This window comes from Anomaloglossus baeobatrachus, chromosome 2 (genome assembly GCF_048569485.1).
Source record: "Anomaloglossus baeobatrachus isolate aAnoBae1 chromosome 2, aAnoBae1.hap1, whole genome shotgun sequence".
In the NCBI taxonomy this organism is placed as follows: Eukaryota; Metazoa; Chordata; class Amphibia; order Anura; family Aromobatidae; genus Anomaloglossus; species Anomaloglossus baeobatrachus.
Window position 1 is genome coordinate 144,833,519 of NC_134354.1, and position 17,069 is coordinate 144,850,587.

Genomic DNA, 17,069 nt, shown 5'->3' on the forward strand with positions numbered 1-17,069 from the left:
GAAAATGCTGAAAATCCCTGCTAGGGCTTATTTTTGGGGGAGGTCTTATTTTTGGAAAAACACGGTATGTATATATATATATATATATATATATATATATATATATATATATATATATATATATATACGTACATATATATATATATATACATACACACACACACATATCTACATATATATATATATATATACATACATATATATATGCACATTATATATACATATACATACACATACACACACACACACATACACACATACACACTGTGTTATTTACTTTTTTACCCCACACTTTTCATGGAAATCAAGACCATAAAATCTTAGTATATATAATGTATAATACTAATATTTATATTGCACACTGTATATAACAAACGTGAGTACACCCCTCATTTTTAAAAAAAAAAAAAAAATCATGGGACAACATTGAAGATATGACACTTTGTAACAATGTACAGTAGTCAGTGTACAGCTTGTATAACCGTGTAAATTCGGAGGGCCCTCTAAATAACTCAACACACAGCCATTAATGTCTAAACTGCTGGCAACAAAAGTGAGTACACCCCTAAGTGAAAATGGACAAATTGTGCCCAATTAGCAATTTTCCCTACACAGTGTCATGTGGCTCATTAGTGTTACAAGGTCTCAGGTGTGAATGGGAAGTGGGTGTGTCACATTTCATGTTATCGCTCTCATACTGATTACAAAGTTCAACATGGCACCTCAAGGCAAAGAACTCTTATGAACTGAAAAAAGAATTGCTGCTTTACATAAAGATGGCCTAGGCTATAAGTTTGCCAACACCATGAAACTGAGCTGCAGTATGGTGGCCAAGACTATATAGTGGTTTAACCAGACAGATTACACTCAGAACAGGTCTACATGGTTGACCAAAGATGTTGCTTGCATGTCAACAGCGTCATATCCAGAGATTGTATTTTAAAAATAGATGTATGAGTGCTGTGAGCATTGCTGCTGAGGTTAAAGGAGTGGTGGGGAGGTCAGCCTTTCAGTGCTCAGGCCATATGCTGCACACTGCATCAAATTGGTTTGCATGGCTGTTGTCGCAGAAGGAAACCTCTTCTAAAGTTAATGCACAGGAAAGCCTGCAAACCATCTGCTGACAATAAAGCAGACTATGAACATGGATTACTGGAACCATGTCCTGTGCTCAGATGAGAAAAAGATAAATCTATTTGGTTCTGATACTGTCAAGTTTGTGTGGCTGAAACAAGGTGAGGATACAAAAGACGAAGTATGTCTTGCCTATATAGTCCTGTGACCTATTGAAGAAGAGCATAATCCCCTCCCTCCGGAAACTGAGCCGCAGGGCAGTATTCCAACATGATAACGACCAGAAACACACCTCCAAAAAGACTACTGCCTTACTAAAGAAGCTGAGGGTAAAGATGCTAGGCCTAAACCCTATTGAGCATGTGTGGGGCATCTTCAAACAAAAATTGGAGGAGCGCAAGTGGAAAAGGATGCCTGTGGTTCCTGTGAATCTCTAGTGAACTCCATACCCAAGAGAGTTAAAGCAGTGCTAGAAAATAATGGTGGCCACTACACCAAATATTGACAATTTTGGCCATTTTCACTTAGGGTGTTACTCACTTTTTCTACCAGTAGTTTAGATAGTAAAGGCTGTGTGTTGAGTTATATAGAGGTCACAGCAAATTTACACTATTATACAAGATGTACATTGACTACTTTACATTGTATCAAACTGATATCTTCAGTGTTGTCCAATGAAAAAATTTAATAAAATATTTACATATATGTTAGGGGTGTTTTTAAGAGGGTTTCTAAGAGAGACCTTGACACATCAACCAAACAGAACATAGTCATAAATCCTCATTTACCACAACACAAGGCCCCTTTGGAGTATATTCTTGTGGTATGTCTTTAAAGGGGTGGTTCACCCATATTTTTTATTGTCTAGTTCGATATTATATTGAGAAACCATGTTTCTGTCAAATACCTTGTGTTGGCAATAGTGCCTGTGAGAGGCGCCATTGCAGACCGCTGTTCCCGCTCCAGTGACGTCACAGTCAAGTGCCGCACACGTCACATCTGTGCAGCCGGCTGCAGTATTCCAGACTTACTGAGCTGTGGGCGGTGTTTCACCGCTGTCACAGCACAGCGCGTCTCCTGCTCCCCCCTCCCTCCTCCCTCACAGCACAGCACATCTCCTGTTCCTCCCTCACTCCTCCTTCACAGCACAGCACGTCTCCTGCTCCCCCCTCCCTCCTCCCTCCTCCCTCACAGCACAGAGCGTGGCGTCTCTTGCTTGCAGCGTTCTGCTGTGAGGGAGGAGGGGGCAGGGAGCAGATGGGCTGTGACAGCAGTGAAACACCGCCCACAGCTCATTGAGTCTGGAAGAATGCAGCCGGCTGCACGGATGTGACGTGTGCGGCACTTGACGGTGACGTCACTGGAGCGGGAACAGCGGTCTGCAATAGCACCTCTCACAGGCACTATTGCCAACACAAGGTATTTGAGAGAAACATTGTTTCTCAATATAATATCGAACTAGACAATAAAAAATATGGGTGAACCATCCTTTTAAAAAACCTCTTTTAAATCTATATAAAAAGTATAGGTGCATATGTTTTGCAAATCAGTGGTTCACCCTAAAAAACCAATGACATTAACATTGTAACCAATGGACCCCAATGGCCCTATGACTTAAAAAATACCAAGCAGTTTTAAGAAAAACAAAAGAAATTAAAAATTGTAAGAATTTTCTCAAACATATGCAATTAGCAAATCAGATGATTTATGTCACTATTAGAGCAATTCAGCTTTTACTTTAATTTTACCAGAGCACAAAATTGGGTAAAATGCTCTTCTCTGGGAGATACCAACTGTGAGGGGGGAGCCAATTTTATACCGCTATCAAACGGTCAAGTGGAGTTTTATGCCCAAATCTGACCTTTTTGCACCATTTTCTGAAATGATTAATCCATAGAATATAATGGAAGAATTATTTCACTTATGTTTCTCAAATACACCAAAGTAAATCAGCAAAATGCAAATGTAGCAAAAATCTATCTAATCTCCAACAATGAGACTAAACCTTACCTCAAACTGAATAGTGTTATTTATTAGCCATGTAATAAGATGTTCCTGCGTATAAATAAGGAATCATTTGCCTGTAAAGGGTTAATCTGTGTCTGTTCATCACACTGAACAGAGGCAGTCATACAAAACATACTAAGGTAAAGTTGTGACAGGCATGCAGTTACAATTTTTCGCCTCTTCTCCTGGTCGCCATAACACATCCTACATATCTTCTTACCTAACTGGTGTCAGAAGGAATTCAGAAGTTCCCCTGTGAGTAGGTCCCATATGATTAGAAGTCACCACTACCATTCTCCATCACATAGTGGTATTTCCCAGCTGAGAAGCAGGAACGCTCACACAGGTGATAAATGGGGAGACAGCAGAGAGCCCAACTTCAGCCTTTCTTTCTTAAAGAATTTTCTGGGACAGAAACAATTTGCAGGCTTTGTTTTGTGGTTCAAGTGGTCATCATGATTTGGAAGAAAGTCATTTGCAGACACATGTTGAAAAAAAATCAGACCTACACTACCTCATTGAATAACTTTCAACGTCCAAGTACGATCTGATTGTTCGACTGATCGTATTCGGACTGAAAATTTGGCCATCTGCACAAGACCTGAAGTTCACGTTTATGTGATAATTTCCTAAACTGTTACTGGCAGCCATTACAGCTCCTACAACACCTAAACAAGTTGTGAATATCTGCCTTTAATACTGTACTTGGCCCCTTAGGATTGCATTCTTTACTATTCTGCAATCTTTAAAAAAATTAATAAATAATAGATTACAAACTCTCTAGGAAAGAAAGTCATTACCATATCATTCTGTCAAACATTTACAAGTTCTTTACAATCACTTGTAAGTTCATATAATGTTTATTAATCTATTCATGACACTTGACTCACCTCTCCTACTATCGCGTTTCATCTTGCTAGGATCTTCATAGTCTCCAACCCAGTTGTATTCTACAGGCATAGATATTGGCCTCAACTTACCTATATGGTTAAAAAAATAAAAAGACTAAAATGAGTATATGCTATGTTGAGTAATCTAAAGACAAAGTAAGCTTCCATTAGTGTGAGAACTGAGGCAAAAATTGTTACTTGTTGAAAGCTTACTGGCTGATATAGGCACATCCTTACAAATGGTGGTGAACTCTCAACAGTCTGAGCATATAACATGACCCTCAAAAGGTCTACAGATCACATTCACGCCATTGGAAAATAAAATATTTCCTATGTTGTATCAATGTATAAACTACAGTAAATGTCTTTTTGTTCTCTTAAGGCTAGGCTCAGATGATTGGATTTCTTCTCATCTGAGAAAACTGGATCAATTATACAAATCAAACTCTAATTAGACACTGATGAGAGTTTATCAGAAAGTGACACAAGTTCTCAGATGTTCTAACTTCTCCATTTTGTCAGTGTGTGAAACTCACGCTGCACACTCCACTCGGATGTCCTCGGAGTGTGGTCTGATATTTTCCACATGCCCATGGACTTGCATGACTGAGTGAGATTCAATTTACGAAGGCAAGTCACACATGCTACAACTTTTTATTCGGACATACAATAACAAAACCCCCCCCAAAAAAACAGTTGCACTCTGTAATGCTAAAGCATGCAAAACATGAATGTAAGAATGTAGATATGCACCACTGCTAAAGAAAATCTAAGAAAAAAAATGAAAATTAGCATACAAAAATGGCCATTTCTATATCTGCCCAGTAGGCACATCTCGTAATACTGGGTACCTACTTTAATGCCTGTATCTGGGTTTAAAAATCTCTGTGTATGGGCAAGTAGGAGCCTGCTATTGAGAATAAAATCACTTGTGGCTAATGGGGGAGGGGTGCACAGTCAGAAGCCGTGACCCCATAATCCACATAAAAAGACTGACGGCACTCTCGAACATGCAGTGTGAACAGGTGCATAATTGAACCTGCCATACAATAACAGAACCCCCCCCCCCAAATAAAAAACCAAACAGCTGCACTTGCCCATATACATGCAGGTTTTTAAACCCAGAGAGAGGATTCAGTTCAAAGTACGTACCCAGTATTACGAGATATGCTTTGATGTGGCTACTGGGCAGATATAGAAATGGCAATTTTTGTATGCTAATGATCTCAATTTTTTTCTTAGATTTCCTTACGTAGTGAAGCTTGTCTATATTCTTACATTCATTGTAATGCTAAAGCATGCAAACCGAGTGCAACTGTCTTTTTTTTGTCATAGTATGTCACGTTCAGCTATGCACCTGTTCACACTGCATGTTCGGGAGTGCCATCAGTCTGTTTATGCTTTTACTCGGACAGACTCAGTCTGAGGCAAACACTGGACTATATAACTTGGTAACTGTAGTAGAGTGGGTGATGGCGTGAAGTAACACATTCTGTAAATACAGGATCAGACTACACAGGGTTTGTTTGTAGTCTGTAACCATGGAAGCACCTAGGTCTACATAAAAACTGTATATACAAAACAGTCGGACATTTTCCATCAAGAGTACACTATATTTAAAGGGTGTCACTTGTTTAAGAAGTTGTACAACAGTTGTAAAAATGCAGAGAGATTTTTACAAAATATTATCAAGTACCATTGAAAATGTGAAGACTATGCTCATTTCAAAGACGAGGGTGTTGATTTCCATCCAAGTTAAAGCACCACTCCAGAGTTTTTTTTTTTAGTTCAGCGCTTGGGTGGTGCTACAAATATAAGGTCCCTGCATCTAGTCTTATACTCGCCACCTGTCTTCAGCTCTTCCCAACCTTGCTCCAGTGCATCGCCAACATCTTGTGATCGCCACTTCTGACTGACCGTAAGTCAGTAGTAATGGTCACAAGTTCTTAATAAGTTTATGACAGCCTCGTTCTGGCGCTCATGGACTTGCATTGAGTTGTGACTTCCAGATCTCTCAGCAAACACTGGAACAATCCGGCAGGTCACAAACTGCTCAAGACCGACCAGAGTGGCACCATTGACCGATATTAATGGTAAGCATGAGACCTCACTAGTGGCACTACTCCAGTGCTGCAATAAAAAAAGATGGAGTTGGGCTTTAAAGTTTCAAGGCAAGACCCAAGCAGACAAAACAGTCACAAATGATGAAAGACTGCGTGTTCTTTTGGAAAACTCAACTGTTATAGAGAGGATAAATACCATCTGTGAAAACCAACAGCGAGGACTGGAAAGAGACATTGTGTTAAATGTTACTAGGAAGGAGGTAAGAACATCTTTGCATGTTTTTCTATATTGCATTGGACTGATCACTGGAACTTGTGCCAATTTTTGTAAGGGATGTCAATAAAAGAAACAGTTTTATTTTAAATGGTTTGTAGATTTGTTTTTATGCTGCAGAATTAGATTGATAAAAACTTAACACGCTAAAACAATTAAGCCAAATAGAAGGAGCCATTTTATACAATTGGAGAATTTTGGTGACAAATATATAATAGAGCAAAAATAGTCATGACTCAAAGAAACAGGTCTACAGATTGGTATTCTGTCTTTGGTGATATGTGAGGCAATGTATTGTCAATTGAAAAAGTATGTAGAAGCCATGTCAGACTGGTGACCTGGGGTCCTCCAGGAAAACTAATTCTGGTGGCCCACTTTAGAGCCACATATAAATATTTCCTGAACATGAATGAGACATTCCTAATTGATTCATTTCAACGGAAAGTTAACATTTTTTGTGAATCTAAAAACTGAAGCACATGGATAATAAAGGGTGCAGGAATATCATGGATCCCCATTTATTCCATATCTGAGGATCTCAGAGAAGTAAAGCTGAGATACACACACTTTTCAGTACTAACCTACTGCCTAGTTCTTGCCTTTGACTATTCTTGACCTAGAAGCCTTCTCAATAGCCTTATGCCTTTCCCATACCTTCTAATAAAAGGAAACATTTAGCTACTGCAGCTGATTTATAGATCTCTCCCTTTCGTGCATATAGCGAGACACAGATCTCCAGGTGTCAAAACTTGGCCCAAGAAGGTTTAGAATCACTGATTGGCCTTGTGAGTCTCCGCCCACATACAGCCAGCAGTAAGCAGAATACGTCCGGGGGAGGGTGGGCGGGATTTTTCAATTTTTTTGGTTGTACACCACATGTGATAATGCTGTTGTTACCCCCCAGTGTACACCATTCAAACACTTCAAGCAGCTCGCACAGGGCTGAGCACTAAGCATACCTGAGCACAGCATTGCTCGTGTGAGTTAAGTTCGCATGTAAAGCATCCGAACTCCGAACCCAAACCATTTTTTTTTTAAGTTGGTGTATGGTTCAAAAACCAAACCTTGGTTTCTTTCATCTCTACTTCTTAATCACATGCAGCGGCACTGGAAAAAGCCATCCAGATAAGGGCAGAGCTGGACTAGTCTGGTCTGCCATTATTTTTCTGGCCTAATCTGTGATGTTGCATATCACTTCAGAGTATTTCAGAGACTGATATACCAGGCTGCCATTTATGCTGTCCTTGATATGGGTAGCATAATTCACCTGGTAAGTTCCTTTTAAGGTCCACTGCTGAACATGAGACCAAAAAGAGTTTCACTAGGTCAGTCCAAGCCTGATTGGAATCATCAAAAACTTTGAAACCATATAAGAAAAGCAGAGCACATTTATGTAGACCAATGATTACAAAGGTGACTTTTTTTTTTTAATGATAGGCAATACCTTACTCTTTATAAGGCTGGGGCCACACGAGCACTACTGTGAGTGCATCGCATGACACTCGGCTCCCGCTCTGCTGGAGTGTAAACCAAGTGTTATGCCACTGTGATGCTATCCTGTGATTGTAGCACAGCTGCGGAGGAGAGGGCGTGCGCTGCGGAGGAGAGGGAGGGACTAATCTCTCTATCTCCTTCATTATCAGCTGATGCATATATCGCACTGCACTCCACTGTAATGTGAGTGAGATATGATGTTTCTCTCGCACCCATAGACTTGTATGGGTGCAAGAGAAAACTAATTGGATTCCACCCGCAGCATGCTGCAATGGTTTTCTCGGTCCAATTAGGGCTGAGAAAAAAATCACTCATGGGAGCGACCCCATAGAGTAATGTTGGTCCAAGTGGAATGCAATTTTTTATCCCATTCCACTAACTCAGTTTTACTTGTCGTTTGTCCTTAGCCTAATACCTTAAATGTCCAGAATTGGTTGATGTAAAGAAATCTAATCCTTTGCGTATAATGTGTATTTCATGATGTTCTTCTACAGTTGGGATACAGAACTCCACAAAACACTGCAGCTACAAATAGTTGCTAAACAAATGGACAGGGAGCTATGGAAGTCAATTAATCAGTCTTCTATGTAGCCCAACAAATACACCCACACGGCAATAATTACCATTGAGGTATACTATAAATTTCTCATTTTTAAGTGGAACCACCAAGATTCTGAGTTTTACAATCACTGGAGGAAGGAAATTCTGGCATTTAATGGTGAGATATGGCTTACTTGAGTACAATAAAACCTTGCACTTCTTGTTATATTATGGTTACTCATCAGATGCTCAATTCCTTTCTGCTTCTTTTTGCAGGGTGTGAAGGTGTAAAACCATATCTCAGCTGCAGAATGTTTTCTCTGAAATATAGTCCAGTGGCTAAAAGTGACAACAGCTCTGGGACTCCTCTGTAGCACCCTGGGGGTTGTCCCCAAAACACTGCAGCTCTAATGATTGACACTCAAGACATTTCCCTGGAGGGAGTTTTGAGTTCCGTATCAGATGATACATTTATTGATGACATGATTGTGTTTATCAAATGTAAAAGATTTTCCTCAATAACATTTCTTTTAATTAAAGGAATTGAACTACATGAACATATTCATGTAACAATGTGATGAGCAAAAGAAGGAAGGAAAAAAAAACATCGATTTATTCCATTCTTTAAATTAATTATCTGAAAATGTTTCGACTTTCTTCTTGAATACACAGTGTGGGTCTATTCACTACTCATTAAAATCTTCTCACGCAGTGGCGCCAAGGATAACACCATACAAGTTATTTTTAAACACTTCTGAAATGGGAAAAAAACTCCATAAAAATATTGCAAAGCTGCATAAGGAAAACACATGATCATATTTAGAAGGACGTTATTCCTCCAGATCATTTTATTTGCTGATCTAATTTAATCACGGAGACAGAAAACAGAAGCATCAAAGAGGCCACGTCAGGACTTCCTACCTATTAGGTTCAAATCCCAACTAACCATTTATTTGTTTGTATTTTTTCTGTACAGGAAGGAATGCATTAAACTTGATAACTTAAAAACCTAGAATTGAGTGAATCGATTAGATGCAAATCAAATTTGTCCCGACTTTTTATCAATTTGTTGAGCCCAGCAAATTTGAATAAGTGATTTGCATGAATCGGCTAAAATGGCCACTGTTATTATATTATATAGTAGAAAATTGTATCAGCCAGAGAAATCTCACAATCTCTAGTGTAGCTAGTTGGGCATCCCCATAATGCCTTGCAGCTATTACATCACATGGTATAATACAACCAATTAGAAGGGACTATCCTAGCCTGTATAAAAGCAGAAGCAGAAAATGCAGCAGCCATTTAGAAATTCAATCTGGATAGTGAGAAAACTGAAAAAAATGAACAGATACTGTTTTTGACAGCACAGCAGTGAAGAGGATTAACGTATGAGGAAAATAAAATAAAATAAATGTTTTATATGTATTTTCAGTGCAAATTTGGTGCTGAAATCTAGTACAGACATTTCAGCACCAAATTTACACCTCCTGGCAGAAAACAACACCAAAACCGTTTTTTGAGCATTTTGTGGCTAAGATATGCAGATTTGGTGCCGAAATTTTTACAAGTATCAAGAAAAGGAAAGTCAGCTTACCCCTGAGGCATAGTTCCTATCCAGGATAGGAACACAGGAATCCTGCTGCTGATACAAAAATGGATCCACCTCACACACCAGGGTATTAATAAAAATCTTTCTTTCAGCTTTATTTTGAAAAATTCCTTTCAAAATAACTTAATAGTTAGGACGTCTCAGACAACATTGCAAGTATAAAATAGGGGGTGATGTAAAAAGAGAACCATACACATTTCAAACAAAGTAGTTCTTAAACACTGGTCACAGTGTTCAAAAACTGTCATTGAAAACGCGTATGGTTCTCTGGTGTACGAGTTGGATCAATTTTTGTATCATTTAAGTCTCCATTTACTGAAATTTTTATACCTTATTCCTACACCCAATCTACACCTCCTGGCAAAAAAATTGCATCACTATTGCATCAAAACTGCATGGTGTTTTGATGAATTATATTGCCAAGAGGTGTAGTTTGGGTGTAAAAATTTCAGCATCAAATCAGGAGATTCAAATCTTTGCACTCAGTGAGGTTACTCAGCTCAATGAGATCACCTGAGGTCAGGTTACCCTACGATCAGGTGGAGGACCGTGGGAGACTCCAGCTGTGACCACAAATAACCTGAGTAACTTCACTGTGGCTCAGTCTCTGTCTGAAGCCCACAGCGGGTGGTCATGTTCTATGCGCACACGCTGTGCCTTCAGTAATGTAGCAGAGCTACAATCGTCGTGGGATCTTGTGTGGATTACAGCAGACCTGGGCATTTTAGGGGTTACTAAAGGGGTGAAAGAGGGGTTTTTTTTGTATTTTATTTCCAATAAAAGGATTTTTTTGGTGTTTATTTTTTTTTATTTACAGTTTAGTAATGGAGGGGGGACTCAGACTCCTCTCATTGCTAATCTAGGGCTTAGTGGCAGCTGTGTATTGTCCATAACCCCTTATTACCTCCACACCATGGGAATCAGGATGAGCCAAGGAAAGTTCTGGGATTGTCGTATCTAATGGATGCGACAATCCTGGGTCACTGCAGGGTTCTAATTTTAGGATGGGGGCGCCCAATAAGCATGGGTCTCCCCAGCCTGAGAACACGCAGTTTTTAAAAAATTATTCAAACAGTTTTTAAAAGAAAAAAAAAGCCGCAGGCAGTCCCTCTTCATTTGATATACAGCCAAGATAAGCACATGGCTGGGGGCTGCAACCTGCAGCCGTATGCTTTATCTGTGTTTAGTATCATAATATAGGGGGAATTCTATGCCATTTTTCTAATTTATTTATTTTTACACCAATATAGACACACAGACAAATCTGATTGAAAGCAGTCAGACAAGCTGTCACACAGGGTAGGGCCGCGTCTGAATGCAACCAGAAACATGGGACTGCCGGTGGGTAGGTGACGCAGTACATGTAAAAGAAGGAGAATGAGCGACCCCAGAAGTATAGTGTGCATTTGGCCAGATAGCCGTGATCAATTCCAGGCCCGAACAGGCTTTTTGTTAACAAATGGTTGCCAGTTATTTTTGATAAATACATAAAAGTCATTAACTCATTGACCACATCCAATTAAAAACTTTAACACTTCTCTTGTGCTCACTATAAAAACTACCTTATGATCAATACAACACTATAGCTTATCATCTCTTCTAATTATAGTGCATTAAAGGATACCTGTCTGCCTACATTATGTTGCTCTCAGATAAAGTTGCAAAAACCTGCTAAAAGCCTCCGAGTCCAATGATGTATCACTTAGTTTACTCAGTGCAGTGGTTCTGACACGGAGTTTTTAGATTTAACAAAGTAGCAGAGCTGAGAAAGCTTCCCCCGTCCTCATCGGGCTGTCTATGAAAAATGTCTAAAGAGCATGAGCTGCTAATCACAAATGAGGGTGTGCGGACTGCCAGTCATGTCAAAATTTTGGTACTAAAACAAATCTATGTGTTAACCCTTACAACATGCGGTCTTCACATATCAAAAACCTTTAGTTCATTCATTTTCCAGTTTGTTAATTGATAAAAAATAAGCTATTAACACTTCTATTTTTTCCATACCTAAAACGTTTGCACAATATTGTAAATTAAAAAAAAAATGCATATTTGTCACACTGATATGTTTCAGATCACCAAACAAATGTAAAAATATTAGACAAGGATAACACAAGTAAACTCAAAATTCAAAATGCAGTTTATAAATGAATGTCTTTATTACTAAGGGAAAAAGACATCCAAACCTACAGGAACCTGTGTGAAAAAGTGATTGCCCATCAAAATATAAATAACTGTAGTTTATCACATCTTTGGGAAGCAGAGGTTAATTTCTCTAGCCCCATCCAGACCTCATTACTGCCACACCTGTTCTCAATCAATAAATCCCTTTAATAGGACCTACTTGACAAAGTGAAGTAGACCAAAAGATCCTCAAAAGCTAGACATCATGCAGCGATCCAAAGAAATTCAGGACCAAATGAGAAACAAAGTAATTGAGATCTGTCAGTCTGGAAAAAGTTGTAAAGCCATTTCTAAAGCTTTTGGACTCCAGCGAACCACAGTGTGGAATAGTGGCGAGCCTTCACAAGAGACTAAAATTGCCCCCAAAAAAAGCAGTGACAACTCATCAAAAAAGTCACAAAAAGACCCCACAAAAACATCCAAAGAACTGCAGGCCTCACCTTTCTCAGTTAAAGTCAGTGTTCCTGATTCCACTAAAAGAAAGATACTGGGCAAAAATGGCCTGCATGGCAGAGTTCCAAGAAAAAAACCACGGACGAACAAAAAGAACAAAGGCTTGTGTCCGTTTTGCCAGAAAACATCTTGATGATCCTCATGAAATTTGGGAGAATACTCTGTGGACTGACGAGACAAAAGTTGAACTTTTATGAAAGTGCATAGCCCATTATATCTAGAGTTTAAGTAACACAGCATATCAGAAAAGGAACATCATACTAAGAGTATGATGCAGTGGTGGTATGAGTTCTGGGGTTGTTTTGCTGCGTCAGGATCTGGAAAACGTGCTGTGGTAAATGGAACCATGAATTCTGCTTTCAACCAAAATATCCTAAAGGAAAATGTCCAACCATCTGTTTGGAACCTCAAGCTGAAGTGCACTTGGGTTATGCAGCAAGATAATAATCCAAAACACACCGGGAAGTCCACCTCTGAAGTGCTTAAGAAAAACAAAATTAAGACTTTGCAGTGACCTAGTCAAATTCCTGACCTTAGTCCGTTTGAGATGCTGTTGCATGACCTTAAAAAAGGTGTTTCATGCTCGGAAACCCTCCAATGTGTCCGAATTACAACAATTCGGCAAAGATAAGTGGGCAAAATTCCTCAAAAGCACTGTAAAAAACTCATTGCCAGTTATTGCAAACACTTGATTGCAGTTGTTGCTGTCAACGATGGCCCAACCAATTATTAGGTTTAGGGGGCAATCACTTTTCACAAAGGTCCCTTTAGGTTTGGTTTTCTTTTTCCATTAATGATAAAGACCTTCATTTATAAACTGCATTTTGCGTTTACTTGTGTTATCTTTATGTAATAGTTACCCTTGTTTGGTGATCTGAAACATTTGAAGTGTGACAAACATACAAAAGAATAAGAAATCAGAAAGGGGACAAATGCTTTCACATCACGGTAGGTTAAATTTTCATCTCTATCCCAAATAATTCACAATACATTATACCAGATATTGTAAAACATGTCCCTGCAGAGTTCAGGTTTCATTTGTTATATTTTACCGGTTTTGTGCTATGTAAAATAATTTCCTACTACATTTCTTTAATACCGTAATCGTTTGATAGCAGTTGTCTGTATTCTTTTTTTAACATTAAAGTCTATAAGAAACTTATGCAAATGTTTTCCATCACATTTGCATATGTTAAACGGTTTGATTTTTAATACATTCATTCCCAAAAGGCAGTGACATCATCTGCATCAGCTTAAAAAAAATAATCAATTTGAAAAAACAAACAAAACAAAAACAGATGCAACGTGTATGTAAAAAATAAAGCAAAAGGAAAACAAACACATATACCTGCATTAAAATGCATCAGTTTCCCAACAGATTTGATTTTCTCTTGGTTGCACTATATAAACATATACCTCAAGCAGATTGCAAAATCTTGATGTGAAAGAAGCCCGGCTAAATGTATTCACACACACAGATCAGTGGCACTTACCATATGTCGGAGTGCTTTCTCTGCGACTCTGCATGTTGGACCTTCCCTTGTCATATTCGTAGCAATAAAGGACGGCATCTTCTTCTACAGTGTTGAAACGTTTTCTATACTCCTGATCCAGAAAGGAGTTTGGAGACTCTGACCCCTTTGTTACTGGTTTTCCAACTATATGACGGCTCACATCTTCACATGGCAAATTGCCTTTCTCATCTCTTAAAAATAAAAAGTATATGTATATTTTTTTGAAAACAAATCTTCAAGTGTCAATTTGGTGCTTCTCTGCAGAAACCATTAAGAAATGCAATTTTTATAGCAAGCAAGGCTTCGTTCTCTACTATCGCGCTATCCAAATTTGATAGATGGTTCTATCGGCAACCAGGAGGCAGCGGTGGCACAAAATACATTTATATTTCTGGACAGTTACAAAAAAACCTACTGTATCTGGGATGTACAATATTGTTCTTTGCAATTAGCAAGACAGATGCATCCATCAGTGGGTCGGCATTACGGGCGTACATGTGGCCTATTATTGCTTTTCGAAAGCTTCTAAGACATGGACACTTTGGGGGCATATTTATTTTTACTTAAATATACTCATTCTTTGGGTGCAAATAATTTCTGCAATAGAGTTTCATTAAAATATTGGATAATTCACCTTTTATAGCCTCCATGTATTACTATACACTGCTGAATAAATTAGGGCCCATTCAGACGTCAGTTTTTCGCATACGAGTCCTATCCGTTCTTTTCACAAATGGTATTTGTACCCATGACAGTATAATTTTGAGAACTAAAGGCCCAGTCACACGCTACGATATATCTAACGATATGTCGTCAGGGTCACGGAATTCGTGACGCACATCCGGCATCGTTAGAGATGTCGTAGCGTGTGACAGCTACGAACGACTGTTAATGAGCAAAAATACTCACCTTATCATTGCTCGTTGACACGTCGTTCATTTTCATAATGTCATTCCTCCTTCTGCGCGTCGGTTGTTAGTCGTTCCTGAGGCAGCAAACATCGCTACGTGTGACACCCCAGGAACGACGAACACAGCTTACCTGCGTCCCGCTGGCAATGAGGAAGGAAGGAGGTGGGCGGGATGTTACGTCCCACTCATCTCCGCCCCTCGACTTCTATTGGGCGGCTGCTGTGTGACGTCGCTGTGACGCCGAACGTCCCTCCCGCCTTCAGGAAGAGTATGTTCGCCGCCCACAGCAACGTCGTTAGGGAGGTAGGTACGTGTGACGGGGGTTAACGACTGTGCGCCACGGGCAACGAATTGCCCGTGACGCACAAACGACGAGGGCGGGTGCGATCGCTCATGCGATCGCACGATATATTGTACCGTGTAACGTCGCCTTTAGAGGTCCACACAAAATCACGTTGACTTATCAGATATTCATTATAGTGTGAAATGAAACTCACCAATACAAGTCTATGGGTCAGTGAAAAACATAGGACAACCCTCGAATGCCATCCGTGTGCTGTATGTTTTTCACAGATTTTGATAGGAAAAGATAAAGTTTTCATTTTTTTTTCCTGTTCGAGAAAAATTGATGAAACCGCCCAAACTAAATTAACTTCCCTCAGACAGGTGCAAAACGGTCAGGTCTATTCAAAGTGCAAAAACACAGCAAAAAAAAAAAGCTCTGTGTAAACACATGAGGTATTTTTTTTTCTCCTCTTATTTTGCCTTCTATACAAGTAATTATACAGGGAAGAATGTTTCTTAACATTTTCTCCAGTAAAATCCATTTTATCTTCAGCTTGGTATGCTTTATTGTCAGTCCATAAAAGTGGAGTAATTCTCTGACAACATTGTTCCAAGCAGCGACCTGGGAGTCAGAGATGCATCCAGGCATCTTCCTCATGCGGATTTCAATGATTTTAGGGCCTCCCCAGCTCTCCTGTTGGGGTTTCTGGAAAAATGCTCAAGTTTCCAATTGACTTCCATTATACTCGTTATTAGTGATGGGCGAACCAGATATTCGGAATCAGCAGGTCCAACCAGATTTAGAAAAAGAGAAAAAAAAAAAAACTGGTTCGAGACCAGAATTAATTCTGAATATCTGGCTGGACACTGATCCCCATATAATTCTATGTGGGCCAAATATTGTGCTATATAATGATGGAAGATAGGGCTAGGGGGATTAGAGCAGGCGCATTATAGTTAGAGTTTCTCGCGCGGCGGTAACACTGCTTCCAAGGTCTCTCTTTATTTTCATACATAGTCACTGTTTCCCCCGCCCACTGGCTGTTCTGGCGTCTGATAAGTTGCAGTCAGATTGCTCCCCCACACTGTGTGACAGCGTGTCTGACTGCTTGGAATCATACATACTGTCTTCATCTCTATAGTGATGTAAAAAATAAATAAATGAAAAAATTAGTGTAGGGTCACCCCATATTATGATATCCAGCACAGGTAAAGCATATCGCTGCAGCCCCCAGCTGTGTGCTTATCTTGGCAATGTATCAAAATAAGAGGGATCATATGCATTTTTTTTTATTATGTAAAAAAAAAATATTATTAAAAAAAAACAACAAAACAGTGTGCCCCTTTAATATTGATACCCACCCATGATAAAACCGACAGCTGGGGGCTGGTATTCTCAGGCTGGGGAGACCCATGTTAATTGGGGCCCCCCAGCCTTAAAAATGGCATCCTGCAGCTGCCCAAAATTGTCGCATCCATTAGAAATGGAACCGAACGCAGTTTTTCAAAATAATGTCTTTAAATAATTAAAAATAAAAGCCATATGGGGTTCCTATTATTTTGATACACAGCCAAAATAAGCAAACGGCTGGGTTATATACCCTGTCGCAATATGCTTTAGGCTGGGTATCATAATATGGGGGGACCCTACGCCCATAATTTTATTTATTTTTATGTCACTATAGACACACACACAACATCTATGATTCCAAGGAGCCACACACGCTGTCACACAGGGTAGGGGCATGGTCTGACTTTAGCCAATCAGATGCCA

The 17,069-nt window shown here is 39.4% G+C and overlaps 1 protein-coding gene across 4 annotated transcripts in view; it reads right to left on the bottom strand.

Moving 5' to 3' along the window:
* The window catches only part of CNKSR2 (connector enhancer of kinase suppressor of Ras 2), a 562,096-nt gene that overhangs the window by 260,509 nt on the left and 284,518 nt on the right, over positions 1 to 17,069 (bottom strand). For all 4 annotated transcript variants that reach the window (XM_075335413.1, XM_075335412.1, XM_075335411.1 and 1 more), the window contains 2 exons: positions 14,079 to 14,290; positions 3,972 to 4,061 (listed from right to left, as the gene is read on the bottom strand). In XM_075335413.1, the coding sequence (XP_075191528.1) occupies positions 3,972 to 4,061; positions 14,079 to 14,290 (302 nt within the window). The remainder of the gene's footprint in view (positions 1 to 3,971; positions 4,062 to 14,078; positions 14,291 to 17,069) is intronic.